The following is a 16,069-nucleotide window of genomic DNA, read 5'->3' as shown; positions in this document are numbered from 1 at the left end:
AATTCGACCACAGGGCAGCATTACTAATGACTAACAAAACAGTGACATGGATTTAAACAGGATACAGTAACGGGTTCACACATTGTTGAGAAACACTCTTTTCACACCACTTTGTACAGCTATGACGGGAAGTTTCTTTAGCATGGCAGGTTAGGAGGATTAACGTAGCAAGTTAGGATAATTAATTTAGCAGGTTAGGAGAATTAGGTTTTATTTTATTTTTCTTTAACCTTTATTTAACTAGGCAAGTCAGTTAAGAACAACTTCTTATTTACAATGACGGCCTACCCCGGTTAAGGTTAGAAAAAGGGTTAGGAAAAATCACTTCCGGTCATAGATGTATCGAAGTGGCGTGAAAAGAGAGTCACAACATTATTATGTCAACAATAAAACCAAGGAACTTCTCACATTTGGCATTGAACGTTGTGCATTTCTCTACTCTCACATTGAAAAGAGTAGGACCTCTAGTGGGTGAAATGGGAAACTGCTGTTGTATGCTGACTACCCTTCTGTAGGGGATTGCATAATCAGAGAGTATATTTCGGGCAGAGGACATTTTTGCCTTTGAAGCTTTTATTTTAAGAGAGAGTTGTCATTTTGAAATCAACAGTAGTCAGAACTTTTAGAAACGTAACTTGTTCTACTGTATGTTGAAATCTGTATCAATTAACAGAATCAGAGAACCTGACATTCAGAACAAATGGCAAAGAACTAATTTAATACAGGATTTATACATGAACAAATTGTAATTGGACAGACATTATGCACCTTCACAAATCATGGATCTCTAATGCATGCTATTTGAATGACGGTGCAGGTCTATTTGAATCAAGAGTTTCATCTTGTGTTCACTATGGGCCAGTTTGCCAGACACAGATTAAACCTAGTCCTAGACTAAGAAGAAGCATTTTTATGGGAGATTCTTAATTCAAAGGGGTTGTAAATCCAGGACTAGGCTTAAAACTGCAATATGTCATTTTTGAGGTGACTGACCAAATTCACATAGAAATGTTAGTTATAGATCTGTCATTCTCATTGAAAGCAAGTCTATATACATTATTTCTATGCTTTCTGTTCTTAAGTTTCCTTAGCATTTTTTACTTTCGGTTTTGTACACCAGCTTCAAACAGCTGAAAATACAATATTTTTAGAAATTGAAACGATATTTCAGTGGTTTAGATGGTACAATGATTCTCTACATTGCTTGTTTAGTCACAAACTGAAATTATAAAATATATACAATTATGAAATTACTCATCTTTAGTGTTGCTAATATCTAAGTACATCGTGAGTTACAGTATGTCAGTAACATTTACACACACTATCCAAAAACTGTACATAATGGTGTTGTCACAGTGTATTTATTCCTCTCCTCCCCACGTAATCTAATTCACATTAAACCTTCTCCTTGGCCTATTTTTGTTATTAAAGTGAGATTGAAGCAGGCAATGAGGTAGGCATTTTGGTTCACCACAACAGCATGCACATCAAGTCATCTCTGGAGAGGGGAGCAGAGGAAGAATGAGGTTATAATATGCACTTCACAGGAATGTGTCCAAATAGGTACTTCACAAATATAAGAGAAACATTTTCACAGATGCACACAAGCTCACCCATGGTAGGTAGTCCAGATTCAACTTAAATGTTTTTTCATAAACAATCAGTTCTGCAAATAAATACACCCTATTTTTAAAGTTTAAGAAATACATCCAAGTGAACCAAACCTTTATATTAATCATGAATCTATAAAATGTATAATTCCCTTCTGCACACCATTGTGCTACAGTGCATCCTGCTAATGCGTCCTGTCTATCTATCCCATCAATGCATTTAACAGCATAGCAAACACTTTCCCGCCCTGTAACGTGAACTGCAGTTAATGCAAGAGAAATACTTAATATGTACTTTTTAAGGTTGCTTTTCTTCTTGACATGGGGCTCAATTCAAACAAAACAGCATTTCTGTATTTACGCCATTGTTTTTTTTGGTAGCTACTGGGTTTGATTGAATCCCAGCCCTGATCTGCTGTCTTTCTTTCGGGAGCAGAAGGTGAAGCAGGGGATATCGGGCAGGCCCAGGGGCTCATCATAGTGAAACATGGCACCCCTCTCCAGGAACACATTAGCAGACAGGTATAGCTCCTCAATGGACTCCCCTGTGGGAGAGGGATATACACTGAGTATACCAAACATTACGAACACCTTCCTAATATTGAGTCCTCCCCTGCCCTTTGGGTGGTGGACCATTGTTGATACACACGTGAAACTGTTGAGTGTGAAAAACGCAGCAGTGTTGCAACGTCTAGTTTCGATTTACATTTGCTTGAGCTGTCAACTAACTTGAATTCCATGACATTGGATTTAGGTTAAAAGTTGGGTGTAAAAAAATGGAAATTCTCAGGACCAGGCTGGCTGACTGGTCTCCGTACAGCAAGAGGAAGTGACCAGAGCGGACCAGACTTCCCCCATTTCAGTGTGTGTGTGAGTGCAGGGATATGATGTGGACTTTTCCAGGCATCTTCAATGGATATGTGCATTCTATTTCCACTGGCGCACACATGAAGGTAAACAATGGGGGTCGCTGTTTCACCAGGCCTAAATGAAGGAACACTGGATTAGAAATTATCTGAGTTGTTGGACTACAACTGTGGGGCCAAAAAAAAAGCAACATTTTGATGGGATGACATTAGTGCTGCAGTCCTCAGACATTTCTATCTGCTAAGGTCTTGTTGAAAGTAGATCAACCATATACGCAATTGTCTCCACTACAATTTGCATGTCCAAGTTTTAAATATATGTATACAATTTAGTATAGGAGTACATCACATATACTGTATATTTGTGAACCTGATTTTGAGAAATTGAGGAAATTAAACGTTTTTGGACCTGCAGAAAAACCATGTTGTGCAGTACATGGGTACAACGTGTGGGGGCGCAAATGATGAGCACTGGCAGCACGAGAGAGCCAGCCAAACAAACAGTGACACAGAGTGCGCACTTCCTGGTAGCTAGCTGGTTCATCGGTTCTGTTGGAGCTTGGTAAATGGAGGGACTACGATGAAACGGCACATTTTATGGGAATACTAATAGCAATCGTTGCTGACAATATTGACGTGGTGTTAAACACACCGGGAACGGTGTCTTGACGTCTCCAAACACTGCATGAGGCTGTTGGTGGAATGTCGCTGAGCTCAGGCGGGTGGACTACTCACACTCCACCGCCGGACCCGTCCTCATCAATCCCTGGCTATGGGGCCTCACAAACTGGCTGCCATACTGTCTTGATGTCGGTACGGGTATCAGTTTGCCATTCTGGTATTCGGCCGCTGTGTCTTCCTGGGGCAGGTGATGAGTCACTCCGTCTACAGCTCAGTATGGACCCCGGGAAGTCCGGGGAATTCCGTCTCACGCTACGGGACACCAGCGGAACAACGGGTCGGAGTGTGGTAAGAGAGAGAAAGGTTAAAGGCGGATTTCAATTAATGTCATTTGTCAGCCATGTTGACAAATAATGGGTATTTCTTTTGACTAATTACAAAATGGTGTTCATTAAAAATAGTTTTTGAAATTGTCAGCTAAAACTCGATGGAGTAAAGTTACATGTCACGTGATGTTTTATTATTACCAGCGTTACCAAGCCAGGCAGGCAGACGTGTGTACAGAGGGTTTTAAAACAACACTGATATTATCGTTGGTCTCATGCTTACATTTGGCTGCCATGCATTGAACTGTCACATAGTTATTTGAAACAATTTATAGTTCAACAAAATACACGGAACAAAAATATAAACGCAAGAGATTTGACTGAGTTACAGTTCATATAAGGAATTTAGAGAATTTAAAGAAATTAATTAAGCCCTAATCTACCGATTTCACATGACTGAGAATACAGATATGCATCTGTTTGTCACATCTTATTAATTTTTTTAAAGCTAGGGGCTTGGATCAGAAAACCAGACAGTATCTTGTGACCACCATTTGCCTTATGCAGCGTGACACATCTCCTTAGCATAAGAGTTGATCAGGCTGTTGATTCTGGCCCGTGGAATGTTGTCCCACTCCTCTTCAATGGCTGTGCAAAGTTGCTGGATATTGGCGGGAAATGGAACACGCTGTTGTACACGTTGATCCAGAGCATCCCAAACATGCTCAATGGGTGACATGTCTGGTGAGTATGCAGGCCATTTTCAGCTTCCAGGAATTGTGTACAGATCCTTGCAACAGGATTGTGCATTATCATGCTGAAACATGAAGTGATTGTGGAGAATGAAGGGCACAATAATGGGCCTCAGGATCTCATCACGGTATCTCATTGAAATTACTATTGATACAATGCTATTGTTTACGTTTTTCTTAACTTATGCCTGCCCATATCATAACCCCACTATGGGGCACTCTGTTCAATGTTGACATCAGCAAACCACTCGCCCACACAAAACCATACACGCTGTCTGCCATCTGCCCGGTACAGTTGACACCTGGATTCATCTGTGAAGAGCACACATCTCCAGCGTGCCAGTATCATCAAAGGTGAGCATTTGCCCACTGAAGTTGGTTACGACACCGAACTGCAGTCAGGTCAAGACTGGTGAGGATGACGAGCATGCAGATGAACTTCCCTGAGACGGTCTCAAACAGTTTGTGCAGAAATTCTTCAGTTGTGCAAACCCAGAGTTTCATCAGCTGCCCGGGTGGCTCAGATGATCCCGTTGGTGAAGAAGCCGGATGTGGAGGTCCTGGGCTGCCGTGGTTACACGTGGTCTGCGGTTATAATGCCGGTTGGACGTACTGCCAAATTCTCTAAAATGATGTTGGAGGCGGTTTATGGTAGGGAAATTGACATTAAATTATCTGGCAACAGCTCTAGTGGACATGCCTACAGCCAGCATGTCGAATGCATATGCCCTCAAATCTTGAGACATCTGTGGTATTGTGTGACAAAACTGCACATTTTAGAGTGGCCTTTTATTGTTCCCAGCACAAGGTGCATCTGTGTAACAATCATGCTGTTTAATCAGCTTCTTGATATGCCACAGCTGTCCGGTGGATGGATTATCTTGGCAAAGGACAAAATGCTCACTAACAGGGATGTAAACAAATTTGTGCACAATATTTGAGAGAAATGAGCATTTGTGCATAGAACATTTCTGGGATCTTTTATTTCAGCTTATGAAACCAACACTTAGTATTTTTGTCCAGTATAAACTACCGGTCAAAAGTTTTAGAACACCTACTCATTCAAGGGTTTTTCTTTATTTTTACTATTGTCTACATTGTAGAATAATAGTAAAGACATCAAAACTATGAAATAACACATGTAATCATGTAGTAACTAAAAAAAGTGTTAAACAAATCACAATATATTTAATATTTGAGATTCTTCAAATAGCCACCCTTTACCTTGATGACAGCTTTGCACACTCTTGGCATTATCTCAACCAGCTTCACGAGGTAGGTACCTGGAATGCATTTCAATTAACAGGTGTGCCTTGTTTAATGTTCATTCCTGGAATTTCTTACCTTAATGCATTTGAGCCAATCAGCTGTGTTGTGACAAGGTAGGGGTGGTATACAGAAGATGGCCCTATTTGTTAAAAGACCAAGTCCAGGCCTCCCGGGTGGCGCAGTGGTTAAGGGTGCTGTACTGCAGCGCCAGCTATGCCATCAGAGTCCCTGGTTCGCGCCCGGGCTCTGTCGTAACCGGCCGCGACCGGAAGGTTGGCCTAGCGTTGCCCGGGTTAGGGAGGGCTTGGTCGGTAGAGATGTCCTTGTAAAGAATTTTACAAAATAAATTAAAATAAAAAGACCAAGTCCATATTATGGCAAGAACAGCTCAAATAAGCAAAGAGAACTTTAAGACACAAAGGTCAGTCAATACAGAACATTTCAAGAACTTTGAACGTTTCTTCAAGTGCAGTCGCAAAAACCATCAAGCGCTATGATGAAACTGGCTCTCAGGAGGACCACCACAAGAAAGGAAGAACCAGAGGTGTTGCAGAGGATGAACTCATTAGCGTTACCAGCCTCAGAAATTGTAGCCCAAATAAATGCTTCACAGAGTTCAAGTAACAGACATAACTCAACATCAACTGTTCAGAGGAGGTTGTGTGAATCAGGCCTTCATGGTCAAATTCCTGCAGAGAAACCACTACTAAAGGACACCAATAATAATAAGATACTTGTTTGGGCCAAGAAACACTAGCAAAGGACATTAGACGGGTGGACATTTGTCCAAATTGGAGGTTTTTGGTTCCATCTGCTGTCATTGTGAGACGCGGTGTGGATGCTCTCCGCATGTGTTTTTTACATTTTTATTCAAGGCGCACTTAACCAGCATGGCTACCACAGCATTCTGCAGTGATACGCCATCCCATCTAGTTTGAGCTTATTGGGACAATAATTTGTTTTTCCAATAGGACAATGACCCAAAACACACGCCCAGGTTGTATAAGGGCTATTTCACAAAGGAGGAGAGTGATGGAGTGCTGCATTAGATGACCTGGCCAATACAATCCTCTGACCTCAACCAAATTGAGATGGTTTGGGATGAGTCGGACCACAGAGTGAAGGAAAAGTGCTCAGCATGTGGGAACTCCTTCAAGACGGTTGGAAAAGCATTCCAGGTGAAGCTGGTTGAGAGAATGCCAAGAGTGCAAAGCTGTCAAGGGCAAAGAGTGGCTATTTTGAAGAATCTCAAATAAAATATTTTTATTTCTTTAACGCTTTATTTTTTTGGTCACTCCATATGTGTTATTTCATAGTTTTGATGTTTTCACTATTATTCTAAAATGTAGAAAATAGTTAAAAAAAATAAAGACCCTTTGAATGAGTAGGTTTTTCTAAAACTTGACCGGTAGTGTAGTTATACAGTGCATTCGGAAAGTATTCAGATCCTTTGTCTTTTTGTTAACGTTACAGCCTTATTATAAAATGGATTAAATCGTTTTTTCCTCATCAATCTATACACCACCACATAATGACACAGCACAAATGGGTTTTTAGAAAATGTTGCAAATTTATATGTATTTTTACATTTAAAAAATGATCACATTTACATAAGTATTTCCGACCCTTTATTCAGTACTTTGTTGAAACACTTTTGTCAGCGATTACAGCCTTGAGTCTTCTTGTATGATGCTACAACCTTGGCACACCTGTATTTGGGGAGTTTCTCTCATTCTTCTCTGCAGATCCTCTCAAGCTCTGTCAGGTTGGATAGGGAGTGTTGCTGCACAGCTATTTTCAGGGATGTTCGATCGGGTTCAAGTCCGGACTCTGGCTGGGCCACTCAAGGACATTCAGAGACTTGTCTCGAAGCCACTCCTGCGTTGTCATGGCTGTGTGCTTGACCTGTTGGAAGGTGAACCGTCGCCCCAGTCTGAGGTCGTGAGCGCTCTGGAGCAGGTTTTCATCAAGGATCTCTCTGTACTTTGCACTGTTCATCTTTGCCTCATCCCTGACTAGTCTTCCAGTCCCTGCCGCTGAAAAACATCCCCACAGCATGATGCTGCCACCACCATGCTTTACCGTAGGGATGGTGCCAGGTTTCCTCCAGACGTGACTCTTGGCATTCAGGCCAAAGAGTTCAAGAGTTTCATCAGACCTTTTAGCAAACTCCAAGCGAGCTGTCATGTGCCTTTTACTGAGGAGTGGCTTCCGTCTGGCCACTCTACCATAAAGGCCTGATTGGTGGAGCTGCAGAGATGGTTATCCTTTTGGATGGGTCTCCCATCTCCATAGAGGAACTCTAGAGCTCTGTCAGAGTGACCATTGGGTTCTTGGTCACCTCCCTGACCAAGGCCCTTCTCCCCCGATTGTTCAGTTTGGCCGAGCAGCCAGCTCTAGGAAGAGTCTTGGTGGTTCCAAACTTGTTCCATTTAAGAATGATGGAGGCCACTGTGTTCTTGGGGAACTTCAATGCTGCAGAAATGTTTTGATACACTTCCCCAGATCTGTGCCTTGACACAATCCTGTCTCGGAGCACAACGGACAATTCCTTTAACCTCATGGCTTGGTTATTTCTCTGACATGCACTGTCAACTGTGGGACCTTATATAGACAGGTGCCTTTGCCAAATCATGTCCAATCAATTGAATTTGCCACAGGGGGACTCCAATTAAGTTGTAGAAACATATAAAGCATGATCAATGGAAAAAGGATGATCAATGGAAACAGGATGCACCTGAGCTCAATTTCGTGTCTTATAGCAAAGGGTCTGAATAATTTTGTAAATTAGGTATTTCTGTTTTTTTAAACCTGTTTACTCATTGTCATTATTGGATATTGTGTGTAGATTGAAGATTTGTATTTTTTTTATTTTTTTATTTTTTTTTAACCTTTATTTTACTAGGCAAGTCAGTTAAGAACAAATTCTTATTTTCAATGACGGCCTAGGAACAGTGGGTTAACTGCCTGTTCAGGGGCAGAACGACAGATTTGTACCTTGTCAGCTCGGGGATTCGAACTTGCAACCTTTCGGTTACTAGTCCAACACTCTAACCACTAGGCTACCCTGCCGCCCCATTTATTTAATCCATTTTAGAAATTTGGAAAATTGAAGGGGTCTGAATACTTTCCAAAGGCATTCCCATTCTCTCCCAAACAGAGCTCAAAGGTAATTCCAACATGACATCAGTGCAATACCTAAAGTCAACATACTACCATGGAACAAACAGTGGTAGGCAGCTAATTTCAGTGTGATAAAATGAGCATCACTTCACTCTCTCCCCTCCGTGTCTTCCAGTCCATTGCAGAGTTTGACCTGAGGTCGGTGCACTATGAGGTGAAATCGCCAAAATGCCACGAGCTGAGTTTGTTCATGCCCCCTCACGACCGCATCAGCTTCAACTTCCGCTGCGAGCAGGAGGCTCAGGAGTGGGCCACCGTGGTGATCTCGTCACTCAGAGAGGCACACAGGGGTTAGTCTACTTTCTTCCTGCCTCTGTTCTCTTTGATCAGATGTTTCACTGTCTTCTCCTCCCATCTTTTCTGTGCTCGAATAACCTGAGTCCCCTGTCTTCTCTTCTCCTGACCCCTCAGTGTCCGACAGCCCTCCCACTGATGACCGACAACTTCCTCTGGAGGTCTTGGAGACACCCAGCTCTGCTTCCTTACCACGCACAGGTAGCCCTCAGTGGGTGTGTGTGTGTACAGTAGTATATTGGCCAAGTTTCTACTCTTTTTCAATTGCTCACTGTCCCGGACTCTGTGTTTCAACCTTGTGTCCATTCATCTGTAGAGGAGATGTGTGCTGAGCTGACCAGGGCCATCGAGGCTGGTGACATCCAGGCGGCCTCCATCTACGCTGCCACCCTGGCTCGTCAGCAGGCAGAGCTGAAGATCCAGCCCTCTGAGAGGAGCTACGGAGACACAGATCTTAGGTGAGAGAGTTAAGAGCAAACGAGCTACTGGGTAATAGAACAGGAAGTTATTGAAGAAGTCAGAATATTGTGTGAACTGGTGCGATGACAGGAAATGCATATTTTAGTAGTTCATGACGATTGTATCTTTCTGTGAAAGCTTGGCTGTAGTGGTCGAAGATTCTTCGTCTTCCTGTTGTGTCACAGTGAAAGTCCCCCCCCACGCGACCATCGCAATACTCAAGCAGCAGGTCAGTCTGAACAGCTTAAATAAGAATTACATTTTTTTAAAGTTTGAATTCAGAACTCTTAACAGTATCTAGCTCTACAATAGTTACAATATAATGTAAACCTACTTTCTACCTGTGTTTTTAGTTTTTGTACCTTTTCTGTCTGTCCCTCTGTCCTAGGTATTCCTGGAGTATGGCTTCCATCCGCGGGTGCAGCGCTGGGTGATTGGCCAATGTCTGTGTGCAGACCAGCGCTCTCTCGCGTCCTACGGGGTGCGTAGGGATGGAGACACGGCCTTCCTGTACCTCCTCTCTGCCCGCCACGCCCGTCTCACACGGCAGCTGCTCCAGCAGGACCAGGAAAGAGCCCTCCTCACCCCCGCTACCCCTCCTCTTGAGACCCCAAGCAACGGCCCCACATCCCAGGACTGGAGGGGTTACAGCACCCTGCCCCCCAGACTGAGCCACAGCAGCATGGGTGACACTGTTAAACACTCACACAAATGCACGCACATACACACCATTGACAGAAGGACCCATTGTGTTGGCTTCCTCCTGACCGAGCTTTGTTCCGATAGGTTCAAATGGAGCGGGGCCAAATGGACCCGGGGCAGAGAGGCTGAAAATCAGTGAAATCAAAGACCTCATCAACCTGGAGATGCCACAACTCACCAAAGCACTTAACCCTAAGAAATCAGGGCCTCAGGTACACACAAGCTCTGTACAGTACCCCTTGGTGTTAACTGACTAACTATTTCACTCTGCTACATGGATTTCATCTAGGTATGCATGCATACCTAGATACAGTAAGTTGACATACAGTAGGTTTCCAGCAACACACCTGTAAAGACAGTCTCGCTGTGTGTCTCAGGGTTGGGCCTGCCCTTCTTGCACGTACATAAACAAGCCCACGCGGCCTGGCTGTGAGATCTGCAGTACAGACCGTCCAGAGAGCTATACTGTTCCTGGGAGCTACAAACCAGACCCTCTGGAGCTTCACCGCATACAGCAGGAGAAAGAAGCTGTCCGACAGTACCAGCAGGTAGGATGTTTTATGCTCATGAACACATACACAAACTCAGACACTCGTGCACCTAAACACATTCAAATGGTGCATACAGCAGGAAATGCAAGCTGTCAGACAGTGTCAACAGGACGTGTAGAAACCTAGACACACACATACAGTCTTGCACATGCACACAGTTTACAGTTAATTACAGTGCATAGTTTTTTAGGGAAAGATTTATTAGGGAAAGTTAGGCTCCGAAGGAGTAGCAGGAGTTGAGACGACCAGGGATGGTAGGATGGGCTCTAAGGCTGACTCTCTTCTCTTCTGTCTCTTTGTTTTTTGAAGGAGAAAGGGAGAAGAGAGGCGCTGAGGGGCGCGGGTGCTCAAAATGACTCACTACTGGAAAACTTGGCCCAGGACTACAGGCACACACACACTCCGTAACATCGCAGAAAGACACTGACTGACAGACGCGCACACACACTTTCTATATTTTGCCACTGTAGACATTCTCTTCAACCCATACACTCACGCTACTGAGCAATACTCATTCATGTTGTGACAGAATCTCAGTGATTGTACATTACATAGCATTGTGGCTACCTACCCTCTGACATTGTTTGATACAAATACACTATATATAAATAAGTATATGGACACCCCTTCAAATTAATGGATTTGGCTATTTCGACCAAATCAAGCACACAGCCATGCAATCTCCATTGACAAATATTGGCATGAGAATGGGCCTTACTGAAGAGCTCAGTGACTTTCAACGTGGCACTGTCATAGTATGCCACCTTTCCAACAAGTCGGGTTGTAAAATTTCTGCCCTGCTTGAGCTGCCCTGGTCAACTGTAAGTGCTGTTATTGTGAGGTGGAAATGTCTAGGAGCGACAACGGCTCAGCCATGAAGTGATAGGCCACACAGCTCATAGAACGGGGCCGCCTAGTGGAGAAGCGCTTAACGCATAAAAATCGTCTATCCTTGGTTGCAACACTCACTAGCACTACCAAGTTCCAAACTGCCTCTGGAACGTCAGCACAAAAAAATGTTTCATCTGGAGCCTCATGAAATGGGTTTCCGTGGCCGAGCACAAGCCTAAGATTACCATGCGTAAGGCCAAGCGTCGGCTGGAGGGGTGTAAAGCTGGCATAGTGCCAACTAAAGTTTGTTGTAGGAGGATTAATGGTCTCGGGCTGTTTTTCATGGTTTGGTTGAGGCCCCTACAGCATACAATTACATTATAGACTATTCTGTGCTTCCAACTTTGTGGCAACAGTTTGGGGAAGGCCCTTTCCTGTTTCAGCATGACAATGCCCCTGTGCACTAAGCAAGGTCCATACAGAGATGGTTTGTAGAGATCGCTGCGGAAGAACTTGACTGGCCTGCACAAATCCCTGACCTTAACCCCATTGAACACCATTGGGATGAATTGGAACGCCGACTTCGAACCAGGCCTAATCGCTTAACATCAGTGCCCGACCTCACTAATGCTCTTGTGGCTGAATGGAAGCAAGTCCCCGCAGCAATGTTCCAACATTTAGTGGAAACCCTTTCCAGAAGAGAGGAGGCTGCTATAGCAGCAAAGGGGGGGTACCAACTTCATATTAATGCCCATGATTTTGTAATGAGATGTTTGACGAGCAGGTGTCCACATACTTTTGGTGGTGGTGTGGTGTATGTTTATCTGCACAGAAGTGTGTTTGTATGACTTAAGCAAATTAAAGAATCATGGCTCTTGTATGTCGAAAGCTTTGTATATAGGACAGCAGGTAGCCTGGCGTTTAAGAGCATAACCGAAAGGTCGCCGGTTCAAATCCCGAGCCGACTAGGTGAAAAAATCTGCCGGTGTGCCCCTGAGCAAGGCACTTAATTATAATTGATACTGTAAATTGCTCTGGATAAGAGCGTCTGCTAAATTACTAAAATGTAAATGTAACTTTGCATGTTTGTAATGAATTATGTAATTATACTGCAAATCCATGTAGGCCTAGTTTGCTTAGTGTGTGCCAACCAGTTGAAACTTACTATTTCAGAGAAGACAAAGAACTGCTGTGTTGCACAGTCTGTGCCTGTTTGTTACAGTCAGGGTCATCAAGTGGACAACTTCAATGGCTGTTTGTTTTTAATGTGTTAACTTCCCAAATGCACAATTTAATAAATAATGAAGGCCTTTTGACTGAATGTAGAACAAAAAAACATCCATGTTGTTGCAATTTAAAATGTGTATTTAACTGTAATAAAGCAAGAGAACTAAATGAACTTCTGTCTGTGTGTTTGAACGATGTTTGTGTACAACCTGCGTGTTCAACGTGTGTGTTGTTGTATATTGTGGATCCCCACCACCCCAGGCGAGGGAAGCAGAGCGGAGGGAGAACTTTGCCCGGCTGGTGATGTTGGATGGAAAGGACCTGGTGCCCAACCCAGATGCTGTGGACTGTAGGATCTGTTACCTGGACCTGCAGCCTGGGGAGGGAGTCCTGCTCAGAGAGTGTCTACACTGTTTCTGCAGGTACCACTCAGACAATTCTCTTGGCCCTCCACCTAGTGACCCTCCCCCTAGACACTAGGTGATCTGAAAGCATTGGAGCGGTGTTAGCAGCTTGGTGGAAACTCCACTTAGCCTCCCAGAGAGCTGCTAAGTGCAGCTATAACATCATATTGCTTATACCCCTCGGATTCTTTCTTTCTACAATAATTGGGGGGGGATTTCACACTGTGCAAGAATGGCGTGGGTGAGATGAGATGCTTATGCAGAGATGGAGCCAGTGTGTTGTGTTCACAGAGATTGCCTGCGCTCAGTAGTCCTGATGTGTGAGGACCCGGAGGTGGCCTGTCCGTACCGTGATGACACGTACGCCTGTGACTGCACCCTGCAGGGGAGAGAGATCAGAGCCGTGAGTGGTGACATCACTGGCTTCTTTCTAATGTATTTAATAGTAGCTGCACGATGGCCCATTGGATATTAGAAACATACTGTATAACACACTGCCCAATGTCTGGCTAATGCAAACCAGAAAACCCATCTACTCATTGCTCTCCCCTCTGCTCTTTCATTCCTTCCTGCCTACCAGTTGGTGTCGGAAGAGGAGTACGAGCGCTGGCTGCAGAGAGGCTTGTCTGTGGCAGAGTCTCGTTGTGAAGGCAGTTACCACTGTGCCAGCCCAGACTGTGCTGGGTGGTGTGTGTACGAGGACACCGTCAACGTGTTCCACTGCCCCGTCTGCAACAAGCACAACTGCCTGCTCTGCAAGGTACACACACGTCACCTTTACATTCACCAATGATTGCATACACCATGGATTTGAACAAACCTCTTTCTCTACTCGGTCTGTCTCTCAGGCGATTCATGAAGGGATGGACTGTAAGCAGTACCAGGATGACCTTACGACCCGTGCTGAGAACGACTCGGCAGCCCGCAGAACCAGAGATCTGCTCAAGGTGACGCACAGACACTTTTACACACAATTTATACCTGTAGATCGATTTCAGCAAAGCATTGAGGACAATGAGATTGGACAAAGGACAAAGGATTGTTAGTTTTCAGGTTAGTAAGACTTTGCTGATATCATATTAACAGATAACTGTTATATTAACATGTAATATCCGTGTCTCTCTCAGACCCTGGTCCTCTCCGGGGAGGCCATGCACTGCCCACAGTGCGGCATCATCGTGCAGAAAAAGGAGGGCTGTGATTGGCTGCGTTGCACTGTCTGTCACAGTGAGATCTGCTGGGTCACCAGGGGGCCTCGCTGGGGGCCTGGGGTAAGAGCCCGCCCCTCCTGTCTCACTGTCAAATTCAATTTAGCATGGTTGTGCTCCTCCGGTCACCTGTAATGCAGACATTTCACATCTGTCTGCTACGTGTCCAATGTAGCATGTAGCCTAGCAGTTAGAGGGTTGGGCCAGTAACTGAAAGGTCGCTGGTTCGAATACCCACACCGACAAGGTGAAAAATCTGTCGATGTGCCCTTGAGCAAGGCACTTAACCCTCATTTGCTCCATGGGTGGCGTTCTACTATGGCTGACCCTGTAAAACAACACATTTCACTGCACCCATCCGGTGTGACAATAAAATATCTAATGTGCTTCTGTTTCCTCCCAGGGTCCGGGAGACACCAGCGGAGGCTGCCGCTGTAACATCAACAACCAAAAATGTCACCCAAAGTGTCAGAACTGCCACTGAGAAAGACAATGAGGGATGTGTGCGTTAAGAGTGAGATAGGACAAATTAAGTGTGTGTCACTCAAAGGATTGATGATTGCACTGCAAATTTAGCTATGCACGTTTTCTGTTGGTTTCTGTTCTCCCTTTAGGCTGTGTTTAGATAGTCAGTCCAATTCTGATATTTTTTTCACTCATTTGTCTATTGACCAATCAGATCAGCTCTGAAAAAAAACCTGATGTGATTGGCCAAAATACCAATTAGTGTAAAAAATACCAGAATTGTACTGCTTGTCTAAATGCAGCCCGAGTCATGCAATACTGTTCAGGGACACATTAAACTAAGTGTACTTAACTTTTTCAGCCCTCAAAGCCAAAGTCTAATACTAATGACCACATTCTGGGGTTGTAACAGCATACTGTGTTCTAAATGGACATAAGAAACAGAACAAACAATCTCTGTTTCAAACTGCACTGCGTTGTGTGCCAATTAATAGCCATTTTGAAAGTACATGAGAGTTCATGTGAAATGAATACTTCTGCATGTTTTTCTATGTTTTAGCACCTCTGAATGAATGCCAGGCTCTGTCATGTAGATTTGTTTCCAAGACTAAGTGTTCTATTTTGCTCTATTTATTACTCACAGGCTCTGGTTACAGACAGACAAATGTATGAACGCCAAGAAAACACTTTCTATCTGCCAGTTTTCATGGAATAATCAGATTTGCTCAGTAACTGCTGTGTGCCATAGTGAGTTTTTAAAACAGTGTGTCAATAAAGCCACTCTAAACACAAGATTTAGTCTCTCTAATTAAATCTAATATGATAAAGCATTAGATGAGGGTGGTTTATCGCAAACAACCGCCACGGTTGGAATGCCTCCTGTTTTGCTCATGAGGATGGCACACTCAGTCTGCATTTCTTTAGCCTATTCAAGTTGCTTAAGGTAATTACAATGTATTACCCAGTCTGGCAAATACACTATTTTCATGGTTTACATGATTAGCGATTTGAAATGGCTAGCTAGTTAGCAGTGGTGCGCGCTAATAGCGTTTCAATCGGTGACGTCGCTCGCTCTGAGACCTGAAGTAGTTGTTCCCTCTGTGTGCAGAGGGTCCCTGGTTTGAGCCCGTGTCGGGCGAGGGGACGGAAGCTATACTGTTACACCTCTACGGGATCGGTGTCACCCCCGCGGGATGGTTGAGCTAACGTAGGCTAATGTGATTAGCATAAGGTTGCACTGTCCAATTTACAGTAGCTATTACAGTGAAATAATGCTATTGTTTGAGGAGAGTGCACAGTTA

The 16,069-nt window shown here is 44.0% G+C and overlaps 1 protein-coding gene across 1 annotated transcript; it reads left to right on the top strand.

The window, feature by feature from the left end:
• The first annotated feature begins 2,945 nt into the window (after window positions 1-2,945).
• On the top strand, window positions 2,946-15,560 carry shrprbck1r (sharpin and rbck1 related). The gene is made up of 14 exons (XM_035755282.2): window positions 2,946-3,445; window positions 8,743-8,917; window positions 9,039-9,122; window positions 9,238-9,379; window positions 9,519-9,609; window positions 9,769-10,066; window positions 10,167-10,294; window positions 10,460-10,630; window positions 12,953-13,113; window positions 13,387-13,498; window positions 13,676-13,855; window positions 13,944-14,042; window positions 14,223-14,366; window positions 14,707-15,560. The coding sequence occupies exons 1-14, from the start codon at window positions 3,179-3,181 to the stop codon at window positions 14,785-14,787; spliced, it is 2,133 nt and encodes a 710-aa protein (XP_035611175.1). The 5' UTR covers window positions 2,946-3,178; the 3' UTR covers window positions 14,788-15,560.
• Window positions 15,561-16,069: the final 509 nt, after the last annotated feature.

This window comes from Oncorhynchus keta, chromosome 4 (genome assembly GCF_023373465.1).
Source record: "Oncorhynchus keta strain PuntledgeMale-10-30-2019 chromosome 4, Oket_V2, whole genome shotgun sequence".
In the NCBI taxonomy this organism is placed as follows: Eukaryota; Metazoa; Chordata; class Actinopteri; order Salmoniformes; family Salmonidae; genus Oncorhynchus; species Oncorhynchus keta.
Note: the sequence above shows the minus strand (reverse complement) of the source record. Positions and strands in the feature narration are given on the sequence as shown.

Coding starts and splice junctions, on each gene's coding strand:
- shrprbck1r (XM_035755282.2), top strand. CDS start 3,179: ATGTCGCTGAGCTCAGGCGGGTGGACTACTCACACTCCACCGCCGGAC. Junction 9,123..9,237: donor TGCTTCCTTACCACGCACAG/GTAGCCCTCAGT, acceptor ATTCATCTGTAG/AGGAGATGTGTGCTGAGCTG. Junction 10,295..10,459: donor CTAAGAAATCAGGGCCTCAG/GTACACACAAGC, acceptor TGTGTGTCTCAG/GGTTGGGCCTGCCCTTCTTG.